At 38.8% G+C, this 17736-nt stretch overlaps 3 protein-coding genes across 3 annotated transcripts in view; 1 reads left to right on the top strand and 2 right to left on the bottom strand.

Moving 5' to 3' along the window:
* LOC110063926 (pyroglutamylated RF-amide peptide receptor-like) overlaps positions 1-3314 on the top strand; it is a 7729-nt gene extending 4415 nt beyond the window's left edge. Inside the window, exons 3-5 of the mRNA XM_089290762.1 lie at positions 395-665; positions 1451-1699; positions 2318-3314. Coding sequence (XP_089146888.1) covers positions 395-665; positions 1451-1699; positions 2318-2674 — 877 coding nt within the window. The 3' untranslated portion in view covers positions 2675-3314. The remainder of the gene's footprint in view (positions 1-394; positions 666-1450; positions 1700-2317) is intronic.
* A 632-nt stretch (positions 3315-3946) lies between these two features.
* Positions 3947-10528, bottom strand: LOC110063897 (QRFP-like peptide receptor). The gene is made up of 3 exons (XM_020770894.2): positions 10026-10528; positions 5798-6384; positions 3947-4823 (listed from the first exon to the last, which is right to left on the bottom strand). The coding sequence occupies exons 1-3, from the start codon at positions 10039-10041 to the stop codon at positions 4479-4481; spliced, it is 948 nt and encodes a 315-aa protein (XP_020626553.1). The 5' UTR covers positions 10042-10528; the 3' UTR covers positions 3947-4478.
* A 1241-nt stretch (positions 10529-11769) lies between these two features.
* On the bottom strand, positions 11770-17438 carry LOC110063893 (tachykinin-like peptides receptor 99D). Its single transcript, XM_020770887.2, has 2 exons — positions 17074-17438; positions 11770-14914 (listed from the first exon to the last, which is right to left on the bottom strand). The coding sequence occupies exons 1-2, from the start codon at positions 17324-17326 to the stop codon at positions 14070-14072; spliced, it is 1098 nt and encodes a 365-aa protein (XP_020626546.1). The 5' UTR covers positions 17327-17438; the 3' UTR covers positions 11770-14069.
* Positions 17439-17736: the final 298 nt, after the last annotated feature.

The following is a 17736-nucleotide window of genomic DNA, read 5'->3' as shown; positions in this document are numbered from 1 at the left end:
AAGCGCTCGTTCATGTGACGCCATGTATCGCGTGCGAGAAAGCAAGAGTAATTTAGAGCTCTTTTACTGGTTGTTTATCGACTTTTTCTGTCATATTGTTTTGGCCCTAGGCTTAAACACATGTTTGAACTGAGTTTGAAACTATTGCCACGTATACCGAAGTGATTTAACACCTTTCAAGTGCTGAAGTGGTTTTCGTTTCTTCTTAGGGTCATTTGTGCACGCGCGATTAATACTGACATCTTGCAAGCAATCATAGCGCGCGCTACTAGTCTCCGAAAAATTGTAGTAAGCCACCTTAACAGGCATTTGCTATTGGCTCTACTCTCATCCGTTTGCAATCTTTGAGCAAAGTTATCACGAAATGTACACTCGATTCACGTATATTCTACAGGACTCCAATAAACTACCTTCTGGTAAACTTAGCCGTGGCTGATATGGTAGTAGCAACATTCTTTGCACCCATGCATATTTTCGTTCACACGTTTACCCACCCAGACGGTTTCACTGGTACCCTGCTGTGCAAATTTCTGACAGGCGGAGCCTTCGCATGGACCGGAGGAGCTTCCTCGGTTTTTACTCTTGTTGCCATCTCAGTTGAACGGTACTATGCAGTGAACTATCCCCATGGCAACAAAGGAAAACTTACCCACAACAAACTAAAGGTGTGTCTCAGCCTCGACATAGTTACGAACTGTGATACTATGTCTGGTTTCCTTATCCTTATATTTTCGGTGTAAATATCGTTGATCAGTTATGGTTTGTTTGTCTGTAGTATTCACGACATTTCATTTAGATGATTTAAAAAATTTTTTGTATATTTAAAACTGTGTAAAAAAAACAAAACTGGTTAAAGTATGGTTTTCTGACAATCAAATGCTAAGCCTTATTAGGGCATTGCATCGTGAGAAACCTCGAGCTCTTTGCCTAAAGTTTGTATTACGTACTGCATGTTACGCTAGAAAAGTCTGTAGGTTATACTTTTCTGGGCATCCTTTTAAAAGAGCAGTTTCTATGTAAAATTGTTTACAAATAAGCTTCAAGGACACGATCAAAAGTCTCGCGTAGCCTCACTGAGATAACGAACAAAACGAACACGATCTCAGTAGGAAACGGATCACATACATAGGTTTTGTAGGAGATGTAATAGTTCTCTTGGCCATATCAAACGCATGAAGCATGCAGCGTGATTTCAGGACCGAATGTACTGGGTAGTAAATTTCTAATCAGGCACTTTGTTGTATGTTGACTGGCTGTAGACATTTATTTGTCATACGGGCTGGCCACAATTGGGATTTATGTGCTTAAACAAAGGTACCTCGCACATTCACTAAAAGGTGGCCTAATACATGTAAGATATCTATGACCTGAAAGTCTTCGTATTATTCCACGTCTAGTGAGGTTTCATCAGTTCGGTGCGACATCATTGTTTGTTTAACCCCTTTTGTAGGTTATCATTCCAGCGTCTTGGATCTTTGCAATGATCATCAATATCCCAGAGTTTCTGGTTTTGGATTTTGACAAAGCCATCGCTTCTTGTATTCTGGCATGGCCCGAGGAGTGGATGGGAAAAGCCTACAGTATGTTGTGCTTTTTAGTCTTTGGACTTCTCCCCATACCGTTGATGGTTGCATTGTACTCCAAAGTCGTGTACAGTTTGTGGCTCAAACGTAACGACGAACGTTCTCCTCAACAAATGGTACCTACTAGATGTATACTATGAGCCCAGAAGAACCTGCAGCCCCGGGGAGAGTCGTATATGAAAAGATCGTGCATGCTCGTCGGAAAATTTGAATTAAACCCCTAAAGGAGGACAATCTTGGAGTGGTTAAAACATTTGACCCCTAAAAGCTAGCACTTAAAACGGAATAGGCTCAGTTCAGTGCCAGCCGCTATTCAGGACAGGAGCCCGCGCTAATCGACCGGGACTCGAAATCGGCGGAAATCGAGCCCAAAAACGGAAAATAAGAGCGGTTTTGTAATAATGATTTCCTTTAGTGCACCCTAAAAGGTACTTTCACAGCTAAAAATAGGGTCGTTTCGTCATTAACACCCTAAGTGAGACCAGAGTCCTTGATTTACACTCCTAAGCGAGACGAAGAGCATCCCGACCACATGGAAGCCCCCCCCCCCTTGGGATCTGCAGTTCTCCTATCGTATATGTTTTCTAATTCGAAGCCTCTGTCTCTACTCAAAGGGAGTTTTCGTTTTTTGAACGCGTTGTGGCAAGCACTTTACTGTGTTGTTTTTATCTCTAAATAGATTTCGTTGAGCTACCTTTATTTCAATGCTACAGTTGTTTTCTTTTTAATTGCAGGGAGTGGTCAAAGTAAGAAAACGCGTTACATTGATGGTAGTAACCGTTAGTGTCATCTTCTCAATCTGCTGGCTGACGGACACAGTTATCTTCCTGCTGAGCTATTACAGCACAGCTAACAGCCCAAGCGATGTCACTTATGCAATTGCAGCCATAATGGTTCTGTTCAATTCTGCTGTTAACCCATTTGTATATGCTCTGTTAAACCAACGGTTTAGAAATAAGATAAAGAGAATGATATGTAGTTCCTACCGTTCTACAAAGGGGATTCGCAATTCAGGCGACAAGCAAGGGATCGAGTCTGCCAGCAATTACATCCGTAAGAATCACACAGTAGAATCATTTTCAATGGGGTAATGTGTTTGCTCCCATCCCTGTTAGGGATACTAAATCAGATTCTTACCTTTCGTAATGACGTGATTTCTTACAGTAACAGCTTCAGTCTTCTGAGCTCTGAGCATATAGATGATATATTGATTCTTTGAATGGGAACAAAGAAACTGAAAATGTGTCTAGTCTGATTAACGTCTCTAATTAGAGAAATTGTTCAGTTTTGACCTTAGCCAGAAATTTCAAAAAACTCATTAGACTTAAGGAGATAGTTAAATTTGAGTTTATTATCATTATCGTTATCATTAGCATTATTATTATTATTATTATTATTATTGTTGTCATCATTTATTCGTTTTTTTTTTCAATCATTTCAATTGCGAGCGAAACTGACCAATTAGGTCAACAACCCGATTTCTTTTGTGAAATAACAATTATTTAAATACAATGCTTGCGCGCAGAACTCAAAAACTATATTAACACAAATTGAATAGACTTTTGCCAGGTTGTTCTAGGTTAAATTGCCGGCAAAGACCAAACGGAATAACAACAATTTGCCAACGTGCAGTAATTAAGTTATCGATATCTATATGTCTTTGATTAGTAGGTCGATCACTCGTAACAATTTTGTAGTTTAGACACTAAATAAAGTTGCTTGCTTGTTTTTTTCGCTTGCTCGCTTGATTGATTGATTGATTGATTGACTGTTTGGTTGATTGATTGCTTAATTGACTGACTGACTGATTAATTGATTGCTTGCTTGCTTGCTTGATTAACTGATTGATTAATTGATTGATTGATTGATTGATTGATTGATTGATTGATTGATTGAGTAGTGGATTGATTGACTGATCAAATGTATCGGGCTGAATGGACAGACTGAGGCCGGCCCTGTCCTCGCTACGCCGGAGGAATTTGAAAACGGAGCTTTATTTCTCCGGCTAGGCCTTCTGTCCACACTAATCCATCACAAAAACAGAGTTTTTCGAAAGGGCTCTTCAAACGTCGGCCTTGGCTTTTAATATGGCCGGAAAACATTTTGAAAATGAAGCTTCTCGAAATGAAGACGTTACGAAAGTCATGATATTTCCCTGCACGAGTTTCACTCAAAGACAAATTTAATTGGGCAAAGGCCAGGTTATAAAAAATGGTTTTTAATATGTAATGACTGACTGAGACGTGGAGAGATCTTAGTTGTTTCGAGATCTGTAATCTTGCATCGTTGTATGACGCTCTAATTTACCAATTTCCAGCAGATTCGATTGATAGCTATGTTATTTAGGCACCCAAGAGGAGATCTAGGCCAAACAAAGTGTTTTATTTATCAACTTTACAATCAAAGACAGAAACATACACAAGCATCATAATTACAAGGCGCCGGCCAGTTAAAATATCGCAGCAGAAAACGCAAACAAGAACATGGTGCTTGCTGCCTGTTACGATGGCAAAGATGTAATTATCAGGCGTAAAATAAACCAAAGTGGTAGTCTGCGGGTTTAGGCATGTAAATATAAATTACCACAGCCACAACATTGTCAAAGTTACCCGTACCTCCTGGATAAGAACTACTAGGAGAAGTCCAACTAACCTGGATGGGAGGCTAGTCAATCTCAGGCTTCCCTTTTCACCCAACCACCCCTCCTTCTCCCCAAATTCCCAGTATTAAGAGTTCACCGGTATCCAGGGTCGAGAGAGTTATGGACTACAAGGGGGGAAAGTGTCTCACTCTGATTGGTCGTTTCCTCTGCATAATACGCTATGAACAAGAAAGGTAAAGTTGCCGACAATGGATGATGTTTCTGTTTTGTATCAAGCAGCTCAGTCAAGGAGTTTAATGCAGAGGCAAGACTTGAGCCGAGCTGGACTTCTTGTTGTGACACCTAACCAGTTTGTAAAGGTTCTGTCTGAACGGCTGGCTTCGAAGGCTGTAGACTATGGGGTTAATAGAAGAGTTGAACGTTGCCAGGACTATAGTGATCTTGTGTAGTATTGAATACATCGACTCTGACGGTAGCACGTTGGCTAAGAAGTAGATCATCAATGTAGGAACCCAGCATATCACATATATGACACTGACAACCAACACCATTGTAGTTATCCGCTTTTTGGATCGAATAAAAGCCATTTGAGAGTGGTTTTTAAGGGCCATCTTGCTAAACCAGAGACGGCGTACTATCTGAAAAGAAATTAGAGTTTAAGGCCACTCCTTAAAAAAACAGCTGCGATAACCGAGATCCCGGCTTAGAAATCTGACCAGGTTATTATGTAATAGAGAAGAATACTTTCACTGTTTTCTACAGAAAAGCCCCGACTAGCCAGTCGGGCTACAAAGAAGGGAAGATCGCGGGACATTTAAGAGGGCATGTTTTATTCCTATTTACGTTACCAGCGACCTCATTAGCATCAGTGAACAGCTGTAGCAAAATGTGTGACAGGATAGTCTCACGTACTAGGAGCCATGTTTCAAAGTCCCTAACATGGACTGAATACAAGTATTTGTTGGTGCATCAAAACAATAGACTCTATTTGATTATCATCTAGTTCTTATCTTTAAATCTAACTAATAGTGCAAAGGAGAGCTTATAAGTCAATTGGTAATTACTCGGTTCAGTCGCAGTTGCGTTAGAAACAAGCTGAAAGTTCTCTATGTAATTGCAAGTCACTAAAAGTCTAGTAAATCAGTCTTAAACGGTCCTAGTCAGCCACACTTTTGTTTCTGTTTACATGCGAAAGCTTGGCTATTATATTTTATTCAAAACGAAGGAAATCACTGAGAAACTAATTAAGATAATCAGACATACTTTCAGGAACACAACTTACAGTAAAGTAATATGTCAATGATTTCGATGGCATCGAAAATAGCGGAGGCTGACTAGGGTCCTTTAAGTTAAACCAGGTCATTGTACGTCTGCGAACAGATAAACTCTTACTGGTAAGCAAAATCGGGGACGTGCTTCGTACTTCACTGTTTATTTGTTTGTTTGCCTATATTGTTTATTTGTTTGTTTGTGAAGTACTGAACCCAAGTAAAAGCTGTATAGATATACGATGCTTGCTTTCCAGTGATTTGACAATGAAAGTCCTTTTTTCACTTTCGGATGTGAAAGGGTTACAGACTTTATCGCCCCCAGTTTATTATAGTTAGCTTACCTTAAAGTACAAGACGCTCATCACAGCAATGGGTATAATCCCAGCAACAACGATCCAGCCGAAACTGTAGATTATGGGAAGTATAGAATATGGCCACTGTTCTGCGCATGTCTTAATCGTATCCACATAAGTGACGGAAAGGTACAGTGGAAGACCCCAGAACAACGCTACCGCCCAAATAAGGAAAACAGTACGGTGTAGGTTTTTAGCCCTGCCGGAGCGTCTTTTGAACGGGTGGTAAGCGGCGTGGTACGCCTCTACTGCAATTGCCACCAGGCTATAAATCGACGCTATTGCAGCAGTCCATGCTGTTGTCCCTCCAGTAACAAACTTACAGAGATACCAGCCTGTTTTTCCTCCTGGATGTACAAAGGTGGGGGCAATGACAAACTTGATGCCCATGAAAATGGCCACTAGGATATCTGCGATTGCCAAGTTCACCAGCACGTAGTTCATGGTTGTTCTCATGTTTTTGTTGTTTATGATCACTATGATCACAAGTGTGTTGCCGAAGAGGTCTGCTAATATCATGAGTGAAAACGCCGTGGCGAACCCAATGTATTCTGGCGTAAGATTTGTCGGGCTTCCTGCATTGTGCAGTAAAAATAGGTTTATAAACTTAATATCTATTTTTCTTTAATAGCTCGCAACGAGCGAGCATCTCAGATAGTAGACAAAGACAGGTGTATTAAAGAACAGATTTTTTTTCTAACTACTTTATGTTAGTTGCATTTATTTCACCAGTTAAGTTCTCCAAAATCGTTTTTGCGTGTGAAATTTCGTGCGAAGTTTGAAGTTTTACTACAAAAACAATTTCTGTCAGTCGTTGCTTTTAAAATCACTTGAAATCAGACTTTTCTACAGTAAATTGAATAGCAGAAGCCAGGAAATTTGTTAAGTGTATTCCACAGAAATTCTCCTAAATACAGCAACGATCAGAAAGGTAAACTCGACTGAAATTGACTCAAATTTTATATGGCGAGAGAAACACAGGATTACGCGCCATTACAACGCCAAGCTGCAAACAACCAAGCAAACTCTCACAACTTCAAAACATTCAATTAAATTTACTTACAGTGACTTTCCTTGCCATTTTAAAGTGAACAGAGATAAACTTGCATTGATTAATCGTCGATGGATGCGTAAAAAAGGCAAAAGATTGACGATTACCGCTAACGTTTAGGAGCGAAATTTAGGCAGCGGAGAAAAAATCCGGCCCGCGGGCCGTATCGTAAAAAGCTGGACCGGTCACGTGCGTATGATTAGCCAATCAAATTCGGGGATTTAGGATTCCGACCCGCTCAGATGCTTGAGAATTTGGATATTTGTCCTTGGACATTATCTGTTCCTCGGAGCTCACGGTTTTCCTCGAGCTACGCTCTTGGAAAACTGTTCACTTCTCGGAACAGATAACGTCCGCGGACAAATATCGTAGCATGCATATTTTCGCGCTAAATAGGGGCTATTGTTTATATATCTTGACTTTTCAGTGTCTCGCAGATCAATTGTTTGCCTCAGCCTTCGGCTTGGGCAAATAACTGATCCGCTCGCCTCTCAGAGGTCACGATATTTTGGTCATCCTCGTCCAATAATTGTTAAATATTTCCATGATAACTTAACAAATAATATCCTCACATATTTGATCTTTACCGTTGATATGTAACTTATCTAGAAGATGCGCGATAAACGTAATCGAATTCTCAGCCTTAGATGTGGCTTTTACTGATTGGTTCACACTATAGTATACCTACGGAAGACTTCACACGAAAACATCACTTAGCTTGTTTTTAACGCGTCAAGCGAAACTTTCGTCAGAAAAATAAAATGATGAAAGAAAAGAGCAGATTTGTTGAGCTTCCCATCGAGTAAAGAAACAATGGACAATGCCACCTCTAAAACCATAGGAAAAGCTACAAAATGTCAAACTCAACAACTAACTATATATCATGGAGTTTGATAATTGAAAAGCCCCCTCAATGCACTACAAAAACGGCTAAAAGAAGAATAACAGAATTTACACGTCTAAAACCCGACGCAGTTTGGTTTAGGCTTTAGGCTTTAGGCTTTATGTTACTTTACATTTGCTTGTCATCAGTTTAAACCTCGGTGAACTTGATTGATTCTTAGGGTAGCTTCGTTTTCGCGCAGTTGCAGACGTATTCTTGAAGACAGCAGCCGAGTGAACAAGTAAATCTGTTCTTAATTGCGCCAATTATGTGAGTCATTTTCATCAACGCTGCTGTTTGATCAGACCTTATTGTAAACATTTATCTTTTGCATGTCAATGAGTTTTCGTAGTAGATAGGCGACCTTAGAGGAGATTTTTGTTGGGAGATTTCTCTCACTCGCCGTTTTCTCGAACACGTTTCGCTGAACTGAAAGAACGCCGGCACCTTGCACGAATTGTCTCGCCTTTTCATACCATCTTCTTCGTTTAGGTCAACTGAAATCAATAATAATCAAGCTAAACTTAATAAAATTATTCCATTCGCCCCCGTTGGATACGAGATGGTTATGACAAATTTGGCGCTAGACGCACCTCGTGTCCACCGCTGCCTTTGAGGAATAACTGCTTTTAAATATCTCAAAGCTGATTATTTGACGTTGCTCTATAGACATCAGTGTAGCTTTTTAAACTGGTGGCTGTTTCCACTCGAAAATTAAAACTAAATTTAAATCAAAGAAGCCAAGGGGACTTTTGGGCAGTTTTGTCATCGTACATTTGTAGGTCGCCGAGTGAGTTAGCCGTCTTTTGAGAAGAAGACGAACTGCATAGAGGAAAGAAATAAGTATGTATTCAGTTGCGACCGGGCTACCACAGAACAGTAAAAAAACAATTCTCTGTCGTGAAGGGAGTGAATGGCAAACATTATGTATGCATTAACGCGCACATTTAGGCTGCATTAGGTGTCCGAGTGCAGAGAACCATTTTACTATTCCAACACCATCTTTTTTATGACATTCCCATCAATATTTTCTGTTCTCACTTGCGCAAGGTTTCGCTTTGTTCTTTTTCGATTTGCAAAGCTATTACACACCTAAATTGCTGTTTTGCCAAACACATTAATACCTATTTATAGCGCATTATTGAAATCATTTTTTTATGTCTGTCAACTAATCAGATGGTTGATAGCACCGATCTAGAAAGTACTCATTCAATCTTTAAAGACAATTAGAGGTTTGATTGGTAAGGCGGACGACAGGAAAGCCTAAAATAATACGGTAAAAAAAGTAGCCGTCCTGGAATCGCATGCTAAAGGCTCAATGGTGTGAGCAAAGATCGAAATAGTGACAAAGGAACAACATTGAAGACTCCGACAAAACATGGGGATTTCATGATTTTTTTTCTAATTATATTCATTCGTAATTTTAAGATAAAGACTAAACTAAATATGCATTTTACTTCCTAAGCCCACCTGTCTCTTTTTTAGCAGCGGAATAGCGGAAGGGATAAAACGCCACAAGTTTAAGAATCGGGACATAAAAACAAAATATTATGAAAAGTACGCGATGGTAACAAAAATGAAATGAACATATTTGCTTTGCCATTGAATCCCTTGTGATATATAAATCAAGTGAAGAAATAAAAGCTAATAAACCGTGTTGTGAAACATGACATATTGCTTTTCAGTATTGCTTACAAACGAAGGGTTATTAAGAGGCTGTTACCAGGTGACGGCAACGAAAGTTTTAATCAAATTGGATGACAGTTTGAATACAAAGATAACAGTATGCTAATACGTGAGACCCATAAAACTGCTTTTAATGTAGAGAGTAAGGCATAAAATAACATCAAGAATATCATGAGAGAAATAATTATTGTGAAAAAATAAAAATTTTACAAAATTAGTATATTTCGGAAAGAAAGTACCTCGCGCTTGGGCAATACTAAAAGTCTTGAGGGCTTTCAGAGAAGGCGCGATATCTAATATTGTAGTTTAAGAAATCTATAACATACGTTTTGCTTGGCATCGGTCTCTAAAGTTCACTGGGAGAGTTAAAGGCGTCTAATCTACATGGGTATTTGAACAGGTACTTGGCAAGGACTATTAATGACAATATGTTTAGTACAGTGCAACGCTTCAAGGTTAAATTTGTCGTGCGAAGCTCAAGAGAACACCATGAATTGCGATTATTTTCCATTGGACTTGATTATAGTAATTCTTTAGTAAACCGTAAAACATTAGTGACAAAACATTAGTGACAACAATACTATAAGAGAACCAACCTGCGTTGTTTTCCATGGCTTTTTTTACGTGGAGGCAGTTTAGGAGCTTCTCCTGGCGAAAAATGGGACTTCAATTCCGAGGATCAACAGATGAGAAACCAGAAACGTTGACCAATGATTCGAGAGGAATGATTTTCAGAGATGTTAGTAGTTCTTCAACAAAACAAAAATCGCAATTAAAGAGCGATCACCTACTTTTAAATTTCAGCGAACTGTTCGCCGAAGAGCCGCAATCCAAACTTTTCCACAGCCTAAATGTTTGTTTTCTCACGATAATCTGTTTTCGAATGTCAAAATCGATATCTGATTTTCCGATCGAACCTCCTAATGAAAGCGGATTTCAAATATTTGTCCTGTCAAATACTGCGCGTGTAAGGCACATTAAAGTTTTCATGAATACCCGAGAAAGAAATGCTGTCTAGCACTTATGCAAATGTAACTCCGTACGATTTCATTGGTTAGAGATAAATTTGGGCTTTTTATATAGAAAGTTGAAACTCTTGAGAGAAAAAAGTCCAGAATCTAAAATCTATATTATGTTTACAAAAACATGACAAATCTTTTTTGTTTGCATGAAATATTAGTATTTCTAAATTGGTCGTGAAGTATCAAGCTGGTTGTTTGTTTGAACCATTTGAGTGTATTCTACTCATTGTTCGTGCATAAGCAATTATTTTTTTTTCCCCGTCGAAGTTATGAAAAAAAAAAAAGAATAAAAGTTCTCACGGTATTTAATAACTTAAAGATATCCTAAATAATTGTATGCGGTAATGATGACTCGTAAAAATACAAGGAACAATATCCACAAATAAACTTCCTGCACAAAGAAGAGGCAAAAGAAACAAGGGAAATGCTGAAAAAGTAAAAATAGAAAACCAATCAAAATCAACCAGGGTCGAAGACTAAACAAAAGCCTCATCGCTTAGAGCCCATTGTCAGGCCTTGTCAATGCCTCGCTAATTACGTCTGCTACGCTGGTATCAAAGCTAAAGAATTAATAGGCTTATTAACTCCAAGGAATATCAGCAGGTTGAATAAAAATCAAAGCGACAAGTTAAGCGCCAATCTGAGACTTCAAAGCGATGCATTTGCTTGTTGTTCGACAGCCCTTTCAAGAAAGTGGAACGTGACGCGCACGTATCAAGAAATTACGATTGCAATTTTCATGGGCTTTGCTAAACTCGTCTTGGAGTTGAAGAAGTCGTCTGAGGGCTTCTTCATATGAGCCCGGTAACTGGGCTGCCTCGGTTACCGGGACGAATTTTGTTGTCTGTTCATATGGGAAATTTCAGCCCGGTCTACCGGGATAAAATCTAAGAAACACAACCAAAACGGTGGAACATAAACTTGTATCGTTCGCGGCTGTCGCAGCTTTGTGGACTCTTGTAACATTACTAACAATGCTAATTCGCCTACTCCTAAAGTGGAAATACATACAAGGCAAAAATTATGTCATTTTAGCCGCTATGTTGCGAAAGCGAAGCTATTTCGTCTAAAAAGTTGCGTCCCGGTTACCCAGGCTGGAGTGTTCAAATGGGAAAAAAATCAAAAATCAGCCTGGCTTCTCATATGAACGCATCGAAATTTTTACGAAGGAAAGAGTGGCGAGGCGAGATCTCGGAAAACGACCCAGCCCGGTTGACCGGGCTCATATGAAAAGGCCCTGAGACGACATTTTCGACACACGAACACACGTACGTGATGTTGTTTGCAAACAGACACTTGTAATCAATTAAACAAGCAATTTAACGCTCAAATTTTATTGTTCCGATTTCGTTAATTGGTCAAGGGATGGAGCTGTTAGTAACAAGGCGATGACAGGGGGAGGAGCCTAATAAGTCCACTTTTTATCAAAGATGTCTACAGCCTCTCTATTCTTCCTGCTCTCTTCGCTCGCAAACCCCACCCCCCACCCGCGCGTGCTTCGCGCTCGCTTTGCTCGCTTTTTCTTTCGCGTGCGTAAATAGAAAGGCTGTGAACAGTCTAATTTGTGATATGTATGACTGATTTTACCCCGAAAATGCTTCTAGTAATACACTAATTTGTCATCAGGTGTGAAGCCAAGTTTTCTAAAGTGCGACTTGCGATTTTCAAATGCACTTGAGTCAAGAGCTTACTTGAAACCAACCTAGCTTCTAGTGAGCAGCCAAGTAATTAGCACGCGGCATGTTGACGACTTTCGATAAACGAACAAATAATCGCATCTAGTTTCCCTAAACATTAAATTTCATGTCAACCCACAATACCGTAAAGCTACCAGAGAAAGTCAACTATTCAAATCAAAATAATTAACCATTAACTTTTACATGAGCCCACGTTGGACAAATACTGAATTAAAATCAGCTCGTATCCAACGAGGGCGAATGGAAAAATAGGCCATATCCGAGTTGCCCTTTGCCTCTGTGTCAAAACGCGTACGAGTGTTCGTGCGAAATAATTCTTATGAAAATGAATGCCGCCTACAGGTTCATTTCCATGCAAATCAAACTTATTTCCATGAAAAGGTTTTGCACGAAGACTCGTCCTGAAAAACAGAGTCACAAGGTGACTGGAAATGGCTTATTGTTTTATTAAATTCTTCAACTGTAAAGACGATGTGCATGAACATTTCAGTTTAATCTAAACGAAGCGATGGTCTAAACAAGGGGGCAAAATTTTCGCACGTTGTTCGCTTTTTGTAAATTTACAAGCACTTTCGATTAAATTTTTCGTATCAAACTCTAACTAGTTGAGTTAATTGTGATATTTTGTGGATTTTTATAGTATTGCCTTTCATTTATTGTATTTTCGCGACAGAAATCTTACCAAATGTGCTGTTTTCAGGCATTTGTTTTTTTCGACGAAGCTTTCCTTTACCGGCGAAAAAGGTTCAACTAAACGACATCTGCCGCACTCATTTACCATACACGGTAAAACACAGGTATAATGGCTGGTAACTGAGATTCAGTGATCCAATCGGCGCATCATCCGAGGTTTAAAACGTATTGACTAGTATTAAATTTTGAGCAGCAAAACTTTCGGTGCCTGATAAATTGTTTTATAATTACCTCTGGAGGAGATGGTTTTTTAGTCAAGCTCTCTCTCGGGTTGTTCGAAAGCCGGTTAACGCTAACACAGGATTAAGCGTTAACCAAAATATTAATTTTTTGTGTACAAAACTGTTTTTCATTTCTTGTGTTTTGTGTATTTTGAGATTACTCAAACTCAAAGCTGAAGGACAAACAATATAAACAGAAAGCCTCACCTAAAAGTTACAAAACTGAAATGAACATTCTCGCTAATCCTGGTTTAGCTTCATCGGACTTTGAACAACCCGGCCCAGGATTTTCTGGTTCCTGTTTTTGATTTCGCTAAAAGTGCCGCGCGTTAAGTCACCGCTGACCGGAAATTCGCTGGCTCTGGAGATGAGATTTTTGGTGGTACAGGTGGTGTACCAGAAAGGAGAATTCCGAGTTCTCAAAGTAGGAAATTAACGAACCTAAGACCTCCTGGTTACTAGTCCAGATGCTCCGCAGCCACCGAACGTCAGAGACTGGTGGTAACCATTATGATAATAATATTTAATACTTATACTGCGCTTTTTCTTTGAAATTAATCAAAGTCCATTCATTAAACTACAATCGGCGACATAATTAGTTGACACATTGTCTTTCAAAAGTACTTTAAGCGCACCAAATAACACCAGTCTTTTTACCGTGCAATATACCGTGTAAAACACCCCGCACCCCCATTCAACGTTGCTTGTTTGTAGCTCGGGATCACAGCAATTGCCACACAACATTGTTTGGTGGGGGAAGGTGGTTGAAAGGACAAGCTAGGAGGGCAAAAAGGGACCACAGTGAGGAAATAGGGCGTTAAAAAGGTGAACGTGTCAACATTTTTGTCGCCGATTGTAGGTTCATGCAATAAACGATCGACCAAATGGTATTTAGCGATGATAATTAACAAATGAAGGGTGGTAATGTAGTAAGAATTGATTTTAGACAAACCTGATAAAAGTAAATATTTGATGCGAATGTTGTTCAAACCGAGGACAAAATTCAATTAAATGTACAATTTGTATTGAGATAATTCAACAGGGTTATCAAAAGTCACTTTAAAATCTTCTGTTCCTTTCATGTCCTTTAAACAGTAAGCAGACTTTTTCAATGGCAGGCAAAATCCCGATCGGCTAAAAACTCTGAAAGTAAATAAACTTCGAAATTCTTTGCGAAAAGCCTTGTTTGTAAAGCAGTAAATCAACGGATTTACGCAAGAGTTGGACAAAGCTAGCACAAGGAAATAATCACTTATGGGACTCGCCAGAGAGGTGACATCAAATAAACTAAGAACATAGTTCAGCTGATCAGGAAACCAACACAGTGTCAAGAACAACGCTGTCAAAACACACATGCGTAAAAGCCTACTTCTTGCTTGATTACCGCTGGCCGTATTCATTGCGGGTGATTTTCTTACACTCAACCAAATATGGAGGAAGGAGGCCCACGTTATAATGTTCGGCAATATGAAAGTCACAAACACATATGATATTATGAGTGCCTTGAGGCTGCGCGGACCAAATGAATTCTTTGCCCATTGACAGCCATCTTCTCCTGGTATTTTGCGAAAAAGACGATACAATTGGAAGACGCAGGTTGAAATCCAAATACTTATAATGTAAACAGCAAGACGTTTACTGGTAAATCTGATTCTGTACTCCAGAGGTTTGACGGAGGCGAACCAGCGTTCAATTGCCAGGCACATCACGAGTAAGACCGAAGCCTTGCCCATCACAAAGATTAGGAACCTGGTGTCAATTAGATGACAGAACAATAGGCCGGCTGTACCCCTGGAATAAGGAAATTTATTTACTGGTACGATAAAACCAGGTGTAATCATTACAACAGCACCTGTAAACAAAGATACGAAACAGTTATTGTAGGTGTGACTTTTGTGTTTCATATACCACACAATCTGCAAGGTTCTTGCTTAAACCCAAGCTATCGATAAACAACTTAAAGTTACATTACTTTTATTTTCATCGTACCACTAAGAAAGCAACATTACCAAAATAACATCAACACTTGCAAATTCTGCGCTAGAATGATCACAAATATAACACAAATGGGTGTGTTTTAAACTGGTTACAGCGGTTTTTAAGCAATTTTTAGCCCTTCTTCTTTGATGGATGATGCCACCCCTCAAATGGTTACCATAGCAGTAGGACATTTCATTAAGGTTACTTCAAACCTTCGCGGGAGTCCTCCAGAAAAAAATTCGTACGCGCGCTTTTTTCAACGAAACCCCCACAAACTATATATCAACAGAAAGGTTATAAAATGTAAAATTCGATAAAATTATGTTTTGTTTTGGATTTTGCTTTCCAAAGGCGGTAGAGGCCGTCAACTCTAAAATGACCGACTGACGTTCCAGCGAATTAATCGGGTATCAAATGTGATCGTTCATGCAAAATAACTGTGCAGTGTTAATCACAAAGCGTCAATCTCCAAAAAAGTGTCAGCATTTTCTTTTATTTCTATTGGTTATCTTTTTATAGATCTGTCAAGTTCGACTATCGAAAAATTCGCGTAACCTGTCACGTTTAAGGCCGCCACGAGGAAAGTATTTAAAATAAAGGAATTCGCCGACACGCTTTTGTTCCATATCTATCAGTGAATGTTCTGACCAAATTTCATGGAAAACCGTGAATTTTGCATACCCTATTAATTCATTTAAAGATGAGGGATTCTCTCGAAAAACAAGTGGGAGTTTTCGCCTTCTAAAGATTTATAAACATATCACGCCTTCACAGAGGAATGTATCAACTTGAAAGCCGCGAGCCAATGAAATAACAGAACCCCTAGCGTTCACAGTATGCAAACTTGTGCTTCGCGGACATTAATTTTCTTGACCAAAAAAAAATCGACCAATATAGCCCCGCGAAGGTTTGAAGTAACCTTAAAAAAGAAGAAATAACCTCCTAAATAAGCTTTATGGGTTCATAACTTTAAAACGAGTGCAGTTTCCCCCCCCCCCCCCCCACCATTTTTTTTTTTTTTTTCTTACCATGTAAAAGTGGCTGACATTAGTTTCCAGATTTTTCTATCACTTACAATTTGATGGATCAATACTATCAATCTTACAATAATGGTATCACATAACTGCCAGATCATTGGTAAACAACTTGTGGGCATCCGTTTTTACATAACAGTTTACCATAGCAACGATACAACTTGTTAGAGCTTCTCAGTTTTACCCTCTAGTGCTTTTAACTCAAACGAGCTCGGTAATTCCCAATCTTTTAGTATCTAAGCGCGATAAGCGTGACAAAATGCAACTTTTTACAAAATTGTAAACAGTCTATGATGGAGAGATCAGATCCACCTTAAATTTTTGAAATTTGTTGGGGGCCTGAATCTGCTCAGGCATTTTTTTTTTTTTTTTTTTTTTTTTTTTCAAACATCAAAAATTAACAAAAGTTACGTCTTAACATGCTGAACACAATTCACAAGAGGGCAACAATCTCTTGCAATTTTATAATAAAATATAGGCATCACCGGAATCGTTTCAGAGTTATCAGGGTTTAAAAGTAAAATTAAAGGTGTTTTCATGGTAACTTGTAATGTGAAGAAAATGAAATATAACTTTTGTTTGTTGCCATTACCGTAGATTCATCTGCAAAACAGTGCGAATAATAACAAAGTATCGACTAGAACTGCTGATACTTACAGGAAATTATCGCAAGCCACTAATATCCCTCAAAGGCGGCATTGCTTGCAAACAGTTGAAACGCTTTTGATGTTACAATACAGTTTTAATTGGATGTCAGTAAAAGGGACAGTTGATTGCTCTTTGAACAAACAGACATCAAAGTAATAATTGTAACATAGATACAAATTTAAACGCGAAATTCCCAACAAATATACATAGAAAGTAGCTATCGCGAATGCCAATTTTTGTCGTGATTAATTAGAATTCAAATTAATCTAAAATTTAAAAGATTCCCACAATTTTGCGTTTCCAAGCGGTCATTATGTTACTGAAATATAAGAAATTCGTGCATTCGTACCTGTTAGCATGTCGGTAACAGCCAACACAAGGAGTAGAATGTTATAAGGTTTTTTCAGCAGATATCTCTTTCTTAGAAGAACCACACAGAATAAAAAGTTACCAAGAAACGAGAGAAGTGCGATTCCTCCAAACACAGCTTGCATTGCAATTCCAGAATGGTTGCTTGAGGAAAGCGATTCCTCTGTTGACAACTCAGTAGTCTTGTTGCTAAAAGTCGATGAAAAGTGTTTCACTTCAGAAACAGTTGTCATTAAGCCAACGAACGTTTAAAGCAAATACCGCGCTCACAGTCGCCTCGAAAACTGCACTTCATCGCCAAAATTATTTCGATGTCGAGTAATATTGCTCTGTTTCAAAAACATAAATATCGTAATTAAAATTCGACCTTCTAATTCAATGCTTTCCAAATGGAATTCTAAATAACTCCACTGTGATTGGCTGACGCGTTAGTTTGACAGGTTTTCAATTTAAGTTGCCTTAGTTTCATTAGCTTACCTCTTAGAACTGTTTCCTTTTCACAAATTAAAGCAAAGAAACCGCCATGTTTATTCTTTTCGTTGTTTTCTTTTCTGTGATAAGACTTTCTTTTTTTTTTGGTTACCGAGCTATGCGCTAAAAGATGAATAAATACTGTTTTATTGGGAGCTTTACTTTTCAGTTC

The sequence above is a fragment of the Orbicella faveolata genome, unplaced genomic scaffold (assembly GCF_042242905.1).
Source record: "Orbicella faveolata isolate gen_17 unplaced genomic scaffold, um_ofav_v1 contig_2, whole genome shotgun sequence".
In the NCBI taxonomy this organism is placed as follows: domain Eukaryota; kingdom Metazoa; phylum Cnidaria; class Anthozoa; order Scleractinia; family Merulinidae; genus Orbicella; species Orbicella faveolata.
Note: the sequence above shows the minus strand (reverse complement) of the source record. Positions and strands in the feature narration are given on the sequence as shown.

Coding starts and splice junctions, on each gene's coding strand:
- LOC110063897 (XM_020770894.2), bottom strand. Junction 4,824..5,797: donor TGAGCGTCTTGTACTTTAAG/GTAAGCTAACTA, acceptor ATTTCTTTTCAG/ATAGTACGCCGTCTCTGGTT.
- LOC110063893 (XM_020770887.2), bottom strand. CDS start 17,326: ATGACAACTGTTTCTGAAGTGAAACACTTTTCATCGACTTTTAGCAAC. Junction 14,915..17,073: donor TGTTACCGACATGCTAACAG/GTACGAATGCAC, acceptor CTTTGTTTACAG/GTGCTGTTGTAATGATTACA.